The following is a 16,929-nucleotide window of genomic DNA, read 5'->3' as shown; positions in this document are numbered from 1 at the left end:
GTACTTAGTAAAGGCTTGTTGATTGACTCATTAAGACAAGGCTGGAGTGGTTGGTTGGAGCTGAATTGTGGAAGGCCTTGAAGGCCAGACAAGGGCATTTGGGCTTTATCCTATAGTTACTGGGGATGCCTGAAGTGCTTGAGCAAGGGAAGGACAGATGGAATGGAGGAGGAGAGAGAGAGAGAGAGAGCAGTTAGAGGGAGGTGAGGGAGTCCCTGGATCAGGATTCTCTTAACAGCTCCCATTTCTGGAAGGCTGCAGCGATACAAGTGTGTCTTTCAAACAAGCATTTGAGGGAGGTGGCGCAAAGATGTCTTCGGTAAACTCCAAGGATCTATGGTTACTCTTCACAGGAGCGCACTGCAGTGACCCAGGGAGAAACCCCCTGCACAGCTTGGCCGAGGATTGACTGAGCAGCTGCATCCAGGCCTCTGCTGATAATACTCTCCAGACTTTGGTGGGCTGGTGTTTGGATGGAAGGGACACTGTTCAACACAGGACCCAGACTCAAAGTCTTGCTAGATTAGTCAGTCGGTCCTCTCCTCATGTAGCCTTTGAGAGCTCAAGGTTACTCCTATATAGTAGGGGAAAGGAAGGCTGTCCTCTTCAAACCTGCTTTGTAATGGCAGTCAGGATGTTTCTAAGGATATTATTTCTGGTTATTTTTTGGTCTGTGATTTCATGAGTGTAGGGAAATCCTAATGTGGAAGCTCCTTTCACCAGTGCTGATTGGCAGCTCATTTATCACTTACACCCTTAGAGAGTGGCTTGGGGACACTGGGATGTTAAGTGACTTGCCTGGGTCAGAGGTGTCAGAGACAGGATTGAACATAGGCCCTCCTGACTTCAAATCCAGTGCTTTTTCTCCCAAGTTAGGCTGATGTCTCTGTACCTTTTATGTCCCTGTAATTAATTGTACTGATTTCCAATGGGGAAGCCATCCTGGTCAGAGAACCGGATAATAATTGAGTTGAGGAAGCTTTTGGATATCTAGGGAGAAGAGGGACTGAGCGATGATGGGCAGAGAGGACTGTGGAGGTCAGAGCCTGGTTGGAGAGCTGGTTGGAGGGTTGGTGCATGAGGATGGATGTTTGGGGTGCGGTGGGCTTCCAGAGAGGAAGCTGGGCTGGGATCTCTATGGGCCCTTTCAGTTCTCAGCCCTTTGAACCATGAGCTCTAATTCCTACAGCCTACAGCATAGGGATTAGAAGGATTAAGGCCAAGGTTAGGGGTGGGGGTGGAGGGGAGCTAATGACAGTGGCTATGGAAGAGAAATGTCTGTTTTGCTGAGGATGGCTTCTTGAATGTCCTCTGTGCTTAACTAGCAGTCTGTTGGGTCCAGGCCCTGGGATAAGGTGTACCTTGCTGGAGTTTCATGAGCAGCTGTTTTCAGGAAGGGCAGAGGTAGACAATTGGGCTCAACCCTGCAGGGAGATCAGGTAGAAGATAGTGAAATATCTAAGGGTTTCAGTGAACAAGTTCCACCTGTCAGTCCCCCCAACAAAATAGCTAATGCAGTCTTTTTTATATTGAGAGGAACAGTGTCTGGAAAACAGGAGGTGACTGTCCCTCTGCCCTTGGCAGATTCCATCTGGAGTACTGTGGTCAGCCTTGGTCGGACGCCACATTCAAGGAAAGACATTGACTTACTGAGGTGTATGCACGGCCAGGAGACCGAGCCGTCTGAGGGTGGCTGAAAGGAATGAGGGCTATTTAGCCAGATAAGCAGACGCAGGGAATGAGGTGGTAGCTGTCACATGGAGGGGGATTTAGATTAGTTCTGTTCGGCCTTAGGGAGCAGAACCAGGAGCACTGAGGGCAAGTTTTAAGGAGATGTTCAGTCAGAGGGAGATGTTGTTGGGAGCATTCCTCTTCAAGGATGGCTTGAACCTGATTCGACTCTGAACTGCCAGCCCCGACCTGTGGAACAGTAACGTTGGAACGGACCCACTACACCACTGAGTCCAGCTTCCTCACTTTACAGAGGAGCAGGCTGCAGTCAAAGAAAGGGGAAGAGGCCTATATTCACACTCGTATCAAGTTGGTGTCAAAATGAGGCCTCGTGATCTTTGTTCTTTTCATTGGGCCATACTGCTGCTCAGATGAGCCCTCCCTTGATAGGTAGGAAGGTCATGTTCTGAGGCACGATGCAGGGTGCTGGGCTCCCTTATGGGAGCTGGAAGGAAGAATCACAGATTTCTTAGAGGTAGGAAGGATCTTTGTGGGTTATAATTCAACCAACACCTGACCAGTACTTGACAATATCTCAGACAAGCGGTCATCCAGATTGGGTGTGGAGACCCCCAGTGAGAGGAAACCCTCTTGTTACCTCGCTGGGCAGGTCGCTTCAGCTCCTGTTATTTGAAAGTTTTTCCTCATGTCCAGCCTGAACCTGTGTCTCCACAGCTTAGATTTGTTGTTCTGGGTTTTCCCCTCTGGACCCAGCAGAACAAGGCTAATGTCTTTCCCATTGATCATCCTTTAGAAGCTTAAAGGCAGTCTTACCCTCTTTTTCATCTGCTCCAGGAAATGTCAATACGGTGGTGACTCAGATCCTGGTCCTTGTTTGGGTGGGTCAGGCCTCTTGGCTTGAAGTCAGAGACACCTCCAGGCACATGGTGCTCTTGGGGCCAGGAAGGATCCTCTGACTTTAGCCATCTCCAAGGGACTTGGGATCCCCTAAGAGTAAGAGGGTGGGGCTGGCTTCCCCCAGGCTTGTTAGGCCTTTCTGAACTCTCGGAACACAGAGGTGATAAGAGGGGATGCAGGATGGTTTAGGGGAGGCTTAGAAGGGCTGTCCTTTCTTCTCCAGGGTCTAGGATAAAAGGGAGCATTTCATTTATTAAGTGCCTGTTGGCAAATACAGAAACAACGGTCTTGCCCTCAAAGAGCTTAACATTTTATTGAGGCACCCAATGTGTACCTACATGTAAGCATATACAAAGTATTTTTTACAAACCAAATCTATAAATATAAGAACGTTTTGTGGGGGAGAATCAGGAAAGGGTCTGCTGAGCTTTGAAGGAAAGGAAACTCAGCCCTCTCAGAGGCAGAGGTGAGGAGAGACTGGTGAAGGGATAGACTTAACACAAGGAGACTAAGTAGGAGGCTTTTAGAGTGCGCTAGGTGAAAGGTGGTGGCTGCATGACGAGAGAAGAGGGGACAGGTGCAAGAGGCGCAGAGTTTGAATTGTCTATGGGATATTGAGTGGAAAATATCCACCAGGCAGTTAGTTGGCAAGGTGGGGCTAGCTCTTAGGAGTTGTCTGCATAAAGATGAATCCTTAACTCCACTAGAATTGATGAGGTCAATGTGAGACAGAATGTAGAGAGAAAAGAGGGCCTGGGACAGAGTGTTGGGAAGAGAATGGGTTATGGTTGGCAGTCCAGCAGAGGAGACTGAGGAGGACCTGTCATACAGGTTGGAGAAGCAAGATGGAGCAGTGTCATGGAAATGCAGAGAGGAACTTGGGAGCAGGCAGTCACCTGATCTTTTTGAGATGTTCAAGAAGGACAGAGATTGAGAAGCCGGTAGATCGGGCAATCGGGAGGTTATGGATGAGTGATCAAGTTGGAAGCTAGATTGCACAGGGTGGAGAAATGAGTGTGTGGACAGGAAGTGGAGGCAGCTTTTCGTAGGAGGTTAGGGAAGGGAAGAAGATGAAAGATGACCACTTGAAGGGATGTTATAGGATCAAGTAAAAAAACCTTTTTTTTAAGGATAGGTAGCAGAGAAGGAACCAGTAGACTGGAAGAGATCTAAGATTAGGGAGAGAGAAGGCAGGATAGTGGGAGTCACTCTGGGGGGAGATGAGAAGGGTACATGGAGAGGGGTTGGCTTTGGGGAAAAGGGCACCACCTCTTAATCGGAAACTGGAATAGAGGGAATGCAAACGGGGGATAACATCAAGGAGCTTGGAGATGAAGACAAGGGAGTGGAGAGAGCTCATGGCAGATTCCCTCAGTTTTCTCAGCAAAATAAGAAGAGAGGTGCTCAACTGAGGAGATGAGAGAAGGCTTGGAGCAGCCGCTCTGGGGAGGGGACTGACAGTCACTCTGGGAGGGAATGCAGTGATTGCCTTATGGTTGTGAGGGCCCAGTTGGTATTGGAGAATACCAGTAGACCCTTTCCTCCTTCCTGGCCCCAAGTTTGGGATCGAGGGTCTGGGAGAGACGGGGGTCGGTGAGGTCAGTCCCCGGTTTTTCGTGTCCTGAGATTTACGGAGTGCTTCCTTTAGGACAGTCCCATGAGGTAGACTGTGCTAGTGTGAGTTGTTATTTTCATTTTACGGGTGGGGAGATTGAGGCTCAGAGGGGAGAAGAAAGTCATCGCTGCTGTTGGTATGACACTGTGACCCTTGCAAAGTCTTTTACACGGGTTCTAGATCTAGAGCTGGGAGGAACACTAGAGACCATCCAGTCCAGCCCTCTCCTTTTACAGATGGGGAAACTGAGCCCAGGAAGGCTGTGACTGTTTCAGGTAAGAGGGAAGCTGGGCCCCAGGCCGAGGATTTCAAGTCTGATTCTCAGCTACATTGTGGGCTCATCTCTGAGCCTGGTGGATGGGGACCCCCCTCCTCAGGTCCAGTGGGCTCAGCTCCCTCACCGTCAACTCTGCTTTTCTTCTGAAGGACCATCGCCTAGCCGCGAATGGGGCTGGAGATGCCTGGGGCCAGCCAGGCTCTGGCCACAGCAATGCCTCATTGGGAGTCCCTGTTTCCACAGGGATGATGTGAGCTGTGGGCCAGGTAACTGGGGACAGCCCATCCTAGAAGCCCCACTGTGCTTCCAGGTGAGTAGGTGAACCGTCAGGGAACTAGCCCCCAAGGTGGACCTGGGGTCCCAGAGGTGGCTAGGCCTGAGCTTAGAGCTGAGCATGGTGGGCCTCCTGGCATGGAGGGTCAGGTGGTTCAAAGTCTAGCTCAACATCCTGGCCTCTAGAACGGGAGCAAGGTGGGACTTTTGGTTGCATCCCTGTCAGAATCTCTCCTGTTCTCTATTCTAGGAAAGCCAGTCAGACACTGGGCTAAGCCAAGAAGGCCCGGTTTATGTGATGGGAATGTCAGCGTGTGGGCAGGATGGGTAGGGAGCCAGACAGGGGTGGGGTAGGGAGGCCTGCAGCTGGGAGCCAGGCTCCCCTCTCCTTTCTGTGCATCACACAAGGCACGTCCTCTGAGTACACCCTGCCTGTAGCAGGAGATTCTGATGCACAACAAGCCATGAGCTCAGTGAAATGAGGGGCCTTGGTCTGCAGAACCTGGGATCCTAATGTCTTACCCACCTGCCTCCTGGCCCGTGGTTCCCATGTAGCCTGAGCTGACGAGCCCAGTCGAAGATAGGACTCAGCCTTGGCTTCCCAGGGATGGACATCCCTTGTCTAGGACTTGGGGAGCTAACACTAACAGGGCACAAATGGGGTGACGTTTTGTAACCGTATGTATTTCTCATGCCAAGAACCCCCCCCCCCCCCGCAGACGAGAAAGTCAGGTGGCATGGGCCAGGGGAGGGTTCAGGCACTCTCAGGGGCTGTGATTTCCAAATCCTGCCCTGGTCTCCCAGATGCCCATTCCTACCTCTGCCCTAGCCCGTCTCTCATCACGGCTCCCTCTCTGGCTAGCCTACAATACATTTTCCATGGTCCTCTTCTACCTGTTCTCTCCTTTATCCTCACAAAGGCAGGGAAGGCAAACTTTATCATCTCCATTTTAGCGATGGGGAGAGTGAGGCCTGGAGATGGCCAAGGTCTTGTTTAAGGCCATACAGCCAGGGATCAGAAAAGGCAGGGGTCGGAAAGGAATCCAGGATTTAGAGCTGTGACAGTGAAGGAAGGAAGGTCTAGGGTGCTTGAGTGATCTGCTTGAGGCCACACAGGTGGTTTCCAACCTGGACTTCAAACCGAGGCCATCTGATCCTAAAGCCATTGCTTAGCACCACCTTCTTCCCTCCCTCTCTCCTTCCTTCTTTCCCCCTTCCCTGCTTCAGTAGTGAAAACTGGCCTAGTCAGAGCTGCCAGGTACTGGGGACTTCCCCTGGGCTAAAGGCCCTGAAGTGGGAGGGGGTTCGTGGTGGGGCGAGATCAAGGGCAGGATGCCTGGGAGGACGAGTGTGGTCTTGGCCTGCCTGTGCACAGGACATGGAGCAGAGGCCTGCTGACCCTGGGCTCTGGGGAGGTCACCAGAGGGATGGATGACAGCTGCCTGGGAGCTCCTTCAGTGGGGGTTCACAAGGATATAAAACTGGGAGGGAGCAGAGATTAGCCTATTCAACAACCTGTCTCATTTTCCAGAGGAGGCGGCTGAGGTCCACAGAGTGGAAGTGACTTGTCTAAAGTCACCCAGCTAATAAGTGCTAGAGCCAGGATTTGAACCCAGGTCCTCCGACTCCCAATCTGGCTCTCTTTCCCAGTCTCCTCCGCTGCCCATCTCCACCTCCCCTTGGGCTGTGTTCCCTCCCTGCTGGACGTCCAGAGCAGGGAGGGGCCGGGCCAGGGGAAGAATACTCTTGCCAGATTTGGGTTTTAATATAGTCCGTGATTTATTGGTTTATTCTTTAGCCATGTGGTTACTATGTTCGAAGGAAGGGAAGAGGAATTAATGAAAATAGCAGCTTATAATGGACCGTGTTTACTTTCTCCTGCACGCTCCCGACCTCTCCCATCCAAGCTCCGAACTGAACCTCAGGCTCCGTTTCTCTCTTTCTCCGGCCCCCGGTGGCCCGGCCAGTCTCTCTAGGTGTGCACGGTCTCTGGAGGCGGTGAGGGGTCCCCTGGCTCGTTTTCAGGGGCCGGCTCATCCGAGTTGAAGCCCAGGGTCTCCGACTGCCTTGTCACCTGCACCGGCTCTTCCTTCTCCAGGAGCACCTCCGACTTGGGCTCCTCCTTTATGTCCACTTTGGTGGTGGACTTCCTGTCTGGGTGGAGCTCTGGGACCTTGAGCGTGTCCTTGGCTGGGCGGGAGCTCTCCCCGTCCTTGGAGGAGGTCGAGGGCTGCTGACTCTTGGCCTTGCTCTGCTGCACCCAGCAGTGGCCGAGGATCTCGTCGATGTGCAGCCGCCGGTTGACGTCGGGCTGCAGCATGCGGTAGATGAGGTCCTTGCACTCGCCCGTCAGGTGCTTGGAGCGGGGGAAGTTGATGCGGTGCTCCTTCTGGATGTGCAGCATCTTCTTGATGTTGGAGTCGTCATAGGGCATGGAGCCGCAGACCATGATGTAGAGGATCACGCCCAGGCTCCAGATGTCATACACCTTGGGCTGGTAGGGGATGCCCTGCAGCACCTCGGGGGGCCGCGTAGGCCGCCGACCCGCAGAAGGTCTTGCTGAGCGTGATGTGCCCACTGTCATCCCGAACGCAGCGCTTGGAGAACCCGAAGTCGGACAGCTTGATGTTGAAGTCTTTGTCCAGGAGGAGGTTCTCGCACTTGAGGTCACGGTGGACGACGTCCAGGTCGTGGCAGTACTTGATGGCTGAGGAGAGCTGGTGGAACTTCTTGCGGGCATCGTCTTCGTGCAGGGCTCCCCGGCACTTGATGAACTCCAGGAGGTCTCCTTGGACCCCGAGCTCCATGATGATGTAGACCTTGCCGTCGGACGTCTCGAAGATCTCGTAGGTCTTGACGATGGAGCGGTGGTTCAGCATTGCCAGGATCTCAATCTCCCGGGGCAGGAATTTGTCTAAGAAATCCGTGGGGGGCTTTCTTACGGTCTATGATCTTGACCGCCACATTGAACTTCAGGCGCTCAGAGTAAGCAGATTTCACTTTTGCATACGAGCCCTCTCCCAAATTTATTCCCATGATGTAGCCTCTTCTCTTAAGGACAGCAGCATCATCCATAGTAGTAGAAGTGGTGCGTGCCTCTGACGCTGCTCTCTACATGTCTCTTCCCCACATAGGCCAGCAGCGCCCTTATTGACACTGCGGGAGAGTTCTCTGAGCAGGCTGGGCCTGGAGTTTGTTGGAGGTAGAACGCTCGGCATTGTCTCCGGAGTGACTTCAGCGTGTGAAGTCACAAAGGAGAGGCGACTGCGTGGGGGAAAGGGAGCTCTCTCCCTGAGCCTGTTAGGGACCTGGAACCCTGGAAGGCCCGAGGGGAGGAGCCCTCCACAGATGTCACGTAGAGAGCTGGCTCGGCTGACTACCGGCCTGGCCCTTGGGCCCTGAACTGAGGTAGGAGGGGAAATGAGATCTTCGGTGACTCTCAGTGAAAGCGGCTCCTCCTTTCTCAATCTGGCCTTTGAGATTTTTCTCCCAAAGACTGGTCTCACCCCTGCGGAGATTATAACATCTTCTGAGAATGATTTAGGATCCTCTTCGCCATCAAAATGTAACCTTCCACTTTCTCAGAGCCTTTTTAGGTTACAGGTTGGTTACCACTAGTAAAATAGGTTGGGATGTTAATGACTAATAGTGGCTTCTCAGAATATTTGCATTTTGGTAGAGGATTCTGGGGGACACAGTTTCTTAGCCCAAAGGGCAAGTGCCCCTCTGTGGGGAGATGCTGCTAAATCATAGTTTTGTGGGGGAAAAAACGACAACCCAGAGATGATAGCTCACCTTAAGGGTCATCCATACAAGCTGAGTGTATAATGCTATAGTGGCCAGACAAAGACAGCATCCAGTCTTCATTGACAAAAGTCCAGTGAGACCTGGGTGAGGGACGTTCCCACTGTTGTCTGGCTTAGATGTCATTTAGAGTCCCTGTGTCCCAAAGCACTCCCCTTTAAGGAAGGTGTTGACAAGCCCGAGTGTGAGGGGCTTGGAAATCATATACATACATACAGGAAGTGGGGAGAACTGGGGGTTTTAGCTTGGTGAAGAAAAGACTTGGGGGTCAGGATAGCTGTCTTTAAGTCCCTGGGGGGCTGTCCCCTAGAAGAGGGACAGAACTTGTTTCACCTCCCCCCACCATCCTATCCCAGAAATAGGCAAGTTTTGGGGAGGGCAGATTTTGGTTTGATCCAAGGAGCGATGATAGATGGGTCTGCCTTGTGTGTGAACTGATGGGTGAGAGGCCAGACCAGACTGGGAATCGGTAGTTCTGTGAATTTTGCACTGCCTCTGTGGAGCATCTGAAGTGTTTGTGTGTAGCTAGGTCTCAGGGTGGGGGTGGGGAGCGGGAGGCCTGGATTTCTGCGTCACAGCCGGGCACCGAGGCCAGCCAGAGCAGGGAGAGAGTCAGATGTAGTTCTCCTGAGAGAGCTCCTTTCCCGTGCCTGCCTAGCTTCTCCTTCCAGTGGAGGGGATGCAGTCAGCCTTCTTCCCTTGGAGGACCCGGGTGGCACAGGAGCAGTCCAGGTCAACAAACTTCTATCGAGAGCCTGCTGGGGCTGGCCGTGCAGATCCAAAGATGAGAAATAACCATTGTCGTTCCCCTCAGAGAGCCTGGGGAGGGGCAGGAATGCCACGTGGGAGAAGAGGAGGATGGGGTGAGGGAATCAGAGATGGGACTGCAAGAGATCCAAAGGCATATTTGAGGGGCAGAACAGTGCCAAGGCAGGACCACTGGATTTCTTGTCAGAAGACCCAGCTCTGTCACTTGTTAGCTATGTGACCTGGAGCAAATCATTTCTCTGAGCCTCAGTTTCCCCATCTGTGAAATGGGAAGATGACCTCCGGTATCCCTTTCAGCTCTAAAAGGATGGTCTGGTGTCTAGGAGGGAGGGATCACTTTTATTAGGGTGGGTGGGGGCTGAGGGAAAGCTTTGGAATAAGAGGATTTCCTGAGTGAAGGGATCCTTCTTATCTAGGAATAGCTTGTGTAAGTGTGTGGATGTAATGGGTGACAAGAGGAGATCCCAGGAGAGTGAACTGTCCAGTTATGTGTGAAGAGGGTTCATGGGAAAGAGAACTGGAAAGGGGGTTGGAGCCCGCTTGTGGGGTCTCGGCGCAAGAGAAGACCTCAGATTCTTTTGAGCAGCATAGCGATCTGACTGCTCTCGCTCAGGGCTCTCTGTAGCTGTCTGGTCTCTACCTCACTGTCCGCTGCCCTCCAGGCACTTTGCCTGACACAAACCTCGCCTTCTTTTACCTTAGCTCTGGTGCAGTGGACGTTGTTCATAAGCAATTGTGACCAGAAAATGGAGGGGAAGGCTATACAGAAAACACAGCCTGGAAGGGCCCAGACATGACTCTTCAGCAGCTGGGTGTCAGGCCAGAAGCACGCATTAAGCTCTGCGTGGTACCGTGCCGAGAGCTGAGGGTGCAGTGACAGGCTAAAGAAGCGTCTCTGCCCTCACGGTCACATTCAAATGGGGGAGATAATTGACAAATAACCAAATGTATCTCTGTATGTACACAGGTAAACACGTCTATGTGTATACATAATGTAAGACATATCTTTGCACGCGTGTGTACAAAGTATACATATATGTCTATCCACACATGTATATGCATACTTACATATGCACAAGGTACATATGGTATGTCTGGATGGGGAAGGAGGGGAATCATGAGGAAGCCAGGAGGCAGAGGTGAAGTGGGGGAGCACTCTGGGCATAGGTCCTGCCCACGCTGAAGTTGCAGGGGTGGGAGATGGAGGGTTATGTTTGTGGATAGTACGTGGAGAGGAGTGAAGCGTAACAGGACTGGAAAGGTAAGAAGGGGCTGGTTTATGACAAACAACGGAATTTCTGTTTGATCCTGGAGGTAGTAGGTAATAGGGAAGCAGTGGAGTTCATTGAGTGAGGGGAGGGGGAGCCCCCTCTAAGGATCTAGGCTTTAGAAAAATCCCTTTGGCAGCTGAGTGGAGGATGGGCTGGAGTGGGTAGAGACTTGAGGCAGGGACACCAGGTAGAAAGATATTTGGAGGACCTGAGTTGAAATCCTGCCTCAGACACATGATACTCACTAGCTCTGTGTGACCCTGGGCAAGTCACTTGACCCTGATTGCCTCACCAAAAAAAAAAAAAAGATATTGCAGAAGTCCAGGACAGAAGTGATAAGGGCATGAGCTAAGACGGCGACTGTGTGAGAGAGGGGGCATGAATTAGAGGTCGTGAAGGCAGAAACAAGAAGTTTTGGGAACATATGGGCTGTCTGGGGAGAGTGCAGGGAAGGAGTTGAGGATGACCCCAAGGTTCTCATCGTGGGCGACTAGGATCATGGTGGTGTCCTGGACAGTCACAGGTAAGTTTGAAGAGGGGAGGGTTTGAGGTCGGAGAGAGTGAGTACAGTTTTGGACGCGTTGAGTTGAAGGTGTCATGTGGAACATCCAGTTCAAGACGTCCGATAGGAATTGGCGTGTGACCAGAGGTCAGGAGAGTGGTTATTGTTAAGTAGATTCAGTCTTGTCCAACTCTCCGTGACCCCACTTGGGCTTTTTTTAAAAAAAAAAATGTTATTAATTTATTTTGATTTATCAACAATCGCTTCCATATGCTTTTGAATTGAAAATTTTTCTCCCCCTTCGTCCCCAAGACGGTGCACAATCTGATACAGGCTTTACATTTACATACCCCTTAAACATATTTTCACATTAGTGAAGTTGTAAGTAAAAATTAAAACCAATAGGAGGAACCATCAGAAAGATGAAACAAAATTTAACAGAAGGTAAAAAATAAGTGAGAGCGATTCAGCTTCCATAGTTCTTTCTTTGGATGTGGGCAGCATTTTCCATCCCGAGGCCTCTGGAGACGTCTTAGATCCTCATAATGCTGAGAAGGGTTCAGTTTAACAATATTAGTTGTCGCACAGTGTGGCTGTTATTGTGTACAAAGTCCTCTTGGTTCTGCTCACTTCACTCAGCATCAGACCATATAAGTCTTTCCAGGTTTTTCTGAAGTCAGCCTGTTCATCATTCTTATAGCACAATAGGATTCCATTCCATTCGTAGACCACAGCTTGCTCAGCCATTCCCCAATGGATGGGCATCCTCTCAATTTCCAATTCTTTGCCCCCACAAAAAGAGCTGCTATGAATATTTTTGTCCATGTGGGTCCTTTTCCCATTTGTTTGATCTCTTTGGGGTATAGCCCATTTGGGCTTTTCTTGGCAGAGATACTGGAGTGGTTTGCTATTTCCTTCTCTGGTTTGTTATACAGATAAGGAAACTGAGGCAAACAAGGTTAAGCGATTTGCCCTGGGTCACACAGCTAGTGGGTGGCTGAGCCAGATTTGAACTCAAGATGAGGCTTCCTGACTCCAGGCCCAGTGTTCCGTCCACTGTGGTGCCACCTAGCTGCCCCAGGAGAGGAGTCAGGGTTGGGAATCACCTGCCCAGAGATGGTAGCTGAGCCCATGGAATCTGATGAAGAGTCTAGAGTGAAGAGAGAAGAGGGCTTAGGACCCAACTGTGGGAGAGAGAGAGAGCCAGAGGCACAGCCTGAAAGAAGCAGCAACAAATGGCAAGGGGAGACCCAGGAGAGAACAATATGAGGAAAACTGGAGAGGAGAGGGTGTCCAGGAGGTCCTGCTGCAGAGAGGTCAAGGCCATGGCCAACTGAGAGAAGGCCATTCAGAGAGAACTTTGGAAAGAGCGGTTCTGATGAAGTTGGAAGCCAGACTCCATCGAGGCAAATTGTAACCTGGTAGACAAGTCCTAGGGGATTCCCTGAGGCATACAGAGCCCAGGCTCATCCAGCTAGTAAGTTCCAGGGCCTGGGGTACAGGCCAGTCCTCCAGCCACAATGGCGTGCTTCACCCAGAGATCAGTAATGTCAACAAGAGGGGTTTTGGTAGAAGTGTCGTCTCGGGGCCAGCTCATTGTCCAGCTCTAACATCTGTTGGTGGGCTACCTGACCAAAGTGGCCACCGTCATCTAGGCAACGACAATTGCTTAATTTTTTTTTTTTTGGTGAAGCAATGGGGTTAAGTGACTTGCCCAGGGTCACACAGCTAGTAAGTGTTATGTGTCTGAGGCTAGATTTGAACTCAGGTCCTCCTGAATCTGGGGCCGGTGCTCTTTCCACTGTGCCACTTAGCTGCCCCGATTGTTTACTTTTCTAAATCACTTTAAATGAACTATTTAATTTGATCTTCACAAGAAGCCTCTGAGGTAGGTGATGGTGCAGGTGCTTTACCCATTTTACTGGAAGAAGAGGAAGCTAAGTAGGGAAATGGCCTGCTCAGTGTCATCTCTCGTAGATAGCAGAGGTGGGATTTTAGTAAAAGTCTTCAAACTAGAAATCCATTATTCTTTTTCATCCATCCCTGTTGTTACGGATTAAGACTGTTTTGCCTACACCAGAGGGCAGAAGTGGTGGAATCATAGAGGCAGATTTTCATTATATTATGGAAACTTCTTAACAGTGAGAACTGTTCAGATTCAGTTGGGTGGCCTTGGTAATTTTTTCCCTTGGTCACTGGAGCTCTTCAAATGGAGGCTGGGTAAGTATATGTTGCCCTCTGGAACTCTTGCTCTTTCATGAATAAATTTCCCTTCACTTTAGATCTCTTTCCCTCACTCAAGTCAAATCAAATCCAATCAGATCACATCAGTAAGCATTTATTAAGTTCTTACCATGTGCCAGGCCCTGTGCTAAGCTCTGGGGATACAAAGAAAGGGAAAAACATGATCCTTGGCATCAAAAGGCTCACAGTCTAGTGGAGGAAAGACTGTGCAAGCAGCTATACATGAAACAAGCTATAGACAGGGTAATTTGGAGATAAGAGGACTAAGGAAGGGGGGACTGGAAAAGGTGGGATTTTAGCTAGGACTTCAAGGAAGCAGGAGGCAAAGGGAAGAAAGGAGAGAACTCCGGGGAGGGGGGAAAGCCAGCGCTGAATGAGAGTGGCCTGTGCCAGCAACAACCAGGAGGCCAGCGTCTCTGGATTGGAGACGATGTGGAGGGGGGGAAAGGCTGGAAAGGTAAGGTGAGGCCAGGTGGTGAAGGGCTTTTCAAACCAAGTGGGGGTTTTGTGTTTGATCCCGAGGGTGCTAGGGAGCTGGGGAGGGGGGGCTTTGTCAATGGAGGTGACACCTGACACTGGCCTCCCCAGCACCAGGAGCTCCTGCATTCCCGGCCTCCCTCTCCAGCCCTGGTGGCAGCTTCTCTCATGCCCCCCGACGCACTGGGCCAGGAGGAGGAGGTGGCCACTCCCAGACTGTCTCTATACTGCTTTGAGGTTCGCTCATCCTCAGCCCCCTTCGTCTTCTTCCCTTTGTTCCATGCCATATCACTACCCGGCCCTGGGTTGGCCCCGTCTCTTCTGTGTGATTATCCTTGATTCTTCACCAACTGAATTTCTAATGCACTTGCTGTGGCCCCTGTTCCAAATCCTCCTGTGTCTTCAGCCTTCTACACTGTTCTTCCCCCAGCCTCTCACCTCAGCAGAGGACCTCATCTCCTACTTTTTTGGACATCAGCCATAAGCTGCTTCTACCCCACCTCGAGATCCCTTGATGTCATGCCCATTTTCTCCGTCTCTCTGATCTCTTCTCCCCAGGACTGGTTCTTCTACATGTGCCTTTGATCCTTTCTCCCATTTTCTGGATGTATGTGTGCAGGTATATGTGTCTGTGTGTATACACAATAGAAGACACGTCTGTTGTTGGAAACCTTCAAACATCCCCCCTCACCTTCATCTTCAGTCTCTCCCTACCTACGGACCCTGTCCCTGATGCTCCCCATTGCCCTCAGGTCTCCCTTATTGTCCTGTTATCCCCTGAAGTCCAGAGCTGGCCTTGTTCCCCTGCCTGAGAAGTTTGTGGCTCACTCTTGCCTCTAGGAACACATTGAAGCTCCTCGGGTGGCCTTTCAAGCCCTCGCCCACCTTTCCTGACGTCTTATGCATCACTCCCCTTTCTGCGTTCCATCCTCTGGCCAAGAAGACCCCTTTCCTGCTCCCCAGACAGAACGAGCCCCGATCTCTTGTCCGGTTCTCATGCTTGGAGGCCACTACCCTTCTACCTCTGCCTCCTAGAGCCTTGGCTTTCTTCAGAGCTCAGTGCCCCGGTCCCCATTCAGCAAGATGGGGTTGTCCCAGCCGCCTCTTCAGTTACTCTCCTGTGAGTACGATTGTTCCTCCCTAATAAAACTGAAGCTTCCAGAGGGCAGGGCTGTTTTGTTTTTGTCTTTGTGCCCCCGTTGCCTAGCACACAGTAGGCACGTAACAAATGCCGGTTTGAGAGCTGGGGGGCGGCATGGCATAATGTGGAGAGCCAGCCTCAGAATGGGAAAGTCCTGGGTTCACATCTTGCCTCTGATGCTGAATGGGTTTGTTAAATCGTTTAACCTCCGTGGGCCTCAGTTTCCTCATCTGTTAAAAGGGGGAATTGGACTCCACGTCTCCAAAGTCCTGCCAGCGCAAAGCCTGGGATTGTGTAATTGTTGACTGATTCATTGACTTTCAAACTTTCACTAGCCCCTTCTCTTAGGCTAGCATCTTGTACATGCTCCAGGTCCCCAGCTGGCCGTGTCCTGGAACAAGTGGTCTCGGCTTCTTGTTTCCTCCCCTTGCGCTCTTTGTCACTGCTCAGCCTTTGCCGTTCGGACTCTCAGTCTCATTCTTCAGAGGAAACTGCCTTCTCCAGGGTTGCTCATCTCTCTTCAAAAATCCAGTGGATTTTTCCCAATCCCCCTTCTTGCCCTCTCTGTATTCTCTGACTGTTGGCCACATTCTCCTCCTGGGTGTTCTCTCTCTTTGTCCTCTTTTTCTCTGTCTCTGTCCCTCTTGCTCCCTCACTCTTTTTCTCTCCCTCCATCTCTTCTTCCTTGTCATTGCTTCCCATGGTTTTAACTGTCATCTCTGCAGATGACTCATCTACATATATAGCTCTCATCTCTCTGTGGAGCTCCAGTCACTAACCACGTCACCAACTCCCTGTCCCCATCTCCAACTGAATGTCCTGAAAGAATCTCAAACCCGAACTCGTTATCTTTCTCTCTGAAGCTCTCTCCTCCCGGCGTCCCTGTTTCTGTTGAGGGCACTGCCGTCCTTCTGGAGACTCTAGATTTCCAACCTCCGAGTCACCCTCCACTCTTCCCTCTCCCTCCCTGATCCAATCGCCTGCTGAGTTTCGTGGGTTCTTCTGTCGCAGCATTAGCCTGTGTTTAGCACAGTGCCACATCCACCACAGGCATAAGCGAGTGCTTATTGGATTGGCTCGGCCCAGATGTCCTGGACAGAATTATTGTACTGTCTCTGAGATCGTGTGACTCTTCTTTCCTGGGCCATGGTTTGGTTCTGTGGGCTCAGGGCTTCCCTTGAGTCACTTAGTGAAAAGGGACTGGTCATGTTGGGGACGGAGACGTTGCTGGCCTCGCCTGTCTCTGAGCGCGTGGATGGAGTTGGCCTCCTGTCTCTCCCTGGGCTGGACACATGTCCCTTTTAAAGGAGGGGACCTGAGCCCTGGAGGATGACGCTCTAAGCCAGAAATGTTAGGTTCACACTTGTGGCCGTGATGTTCTCTCCCCCAGAGGGTTTGGAGAAGGGTAGAACTGGCCCCAGGTGGGGGGGAGGGGGGCATGGGAACGAGAGCAGTCAGAAATATTACTATTCTCAAATTTCCATAGGACTTTAAAATGTAAAAAAATTACTTTTGTAGGAGGAGTAACTGGCACTAGGGTCAGGATTGGGGAGGGAGGATGGTGAAGATGATGCGTATTTGTAACTTTCCCCACATTTCCTACTTCTCTTTCCTGGGGCTGAGCAGCACAAGGCTCTTCCCCGCAGGTACCTGGAAGCCAGTTTTCCCAAGTTTTCCCCAAGAAGGGGAGATATGGGCCCAAAGAATTCCCACAAAAGATAGGATGTTTGGGGGGCAGCTAGGTGGTGCAGTGGATAGAGCACTGGCCCCAGAGTCAGGAGGACCCAAGTTCAAATCCTGCCTCAGACACATAACGCTAGCTGTGTGACTGTGGGCAAGTCACTTAATCCCATTGCCTAGCCAAAATGTGTGTGTGTGCGCGCATGTGTGCCTGCGCCATACTGGCACAAGTCATACCTGGGGGTTTTGGACCAGGGGAGGACGAGGTGTGGTGGGCAGATGAGGGCG

The 16,929-nt window shown here is 51.2% G+C and overlaps 1 protein-coding gene across 1 annotated transcript; it reads right to left on the bottom strand.

Moving 5' to 3' along the window:
• Positions 1-6,718: 6,718 nt before the first annotated feature.
• On the bottom strand, positions 6,719-7,829 carry LOC110215211 (testis-specific serine/threonine-protein kinase 1-like). The gene is given in 3 exon segments (XM_020996484.2): positions 6,719-7,278; positions 7,280-7,684; positions 7,686-7,829. Coding segments are annotated over 3 exon segments (1,101 nt in total). The 3' UTR covers positions 6,719-6,726.
• Between the last annotated feature and the right edge of the window lie 9,100 nt (positions 7,830-16,929).

This window comes from Phascolarctos cinereus, unplaced genomic scaffold (assembly GCF_003287225.1).
Source record: "Phascolarctos cinereus isolate Bilbo 61053 unplaced genomic scaffold, phaCin_HiC Scaffold_4;HRSCAF=312, whole genome shotgun sequence".
NCBI classification, from domain to species: Eukaryota; Metazoa; Chordata; class Mammalia; order Diprotodontia; family Phascolarctidae; genus Phascolarctos; species Phascolarctos cinereus.
The sequence above is the reverse complement of the archived record's forward strand: the minus strand, read 5'-3'. Positions and strand labels throughout refer to the sequence as shown.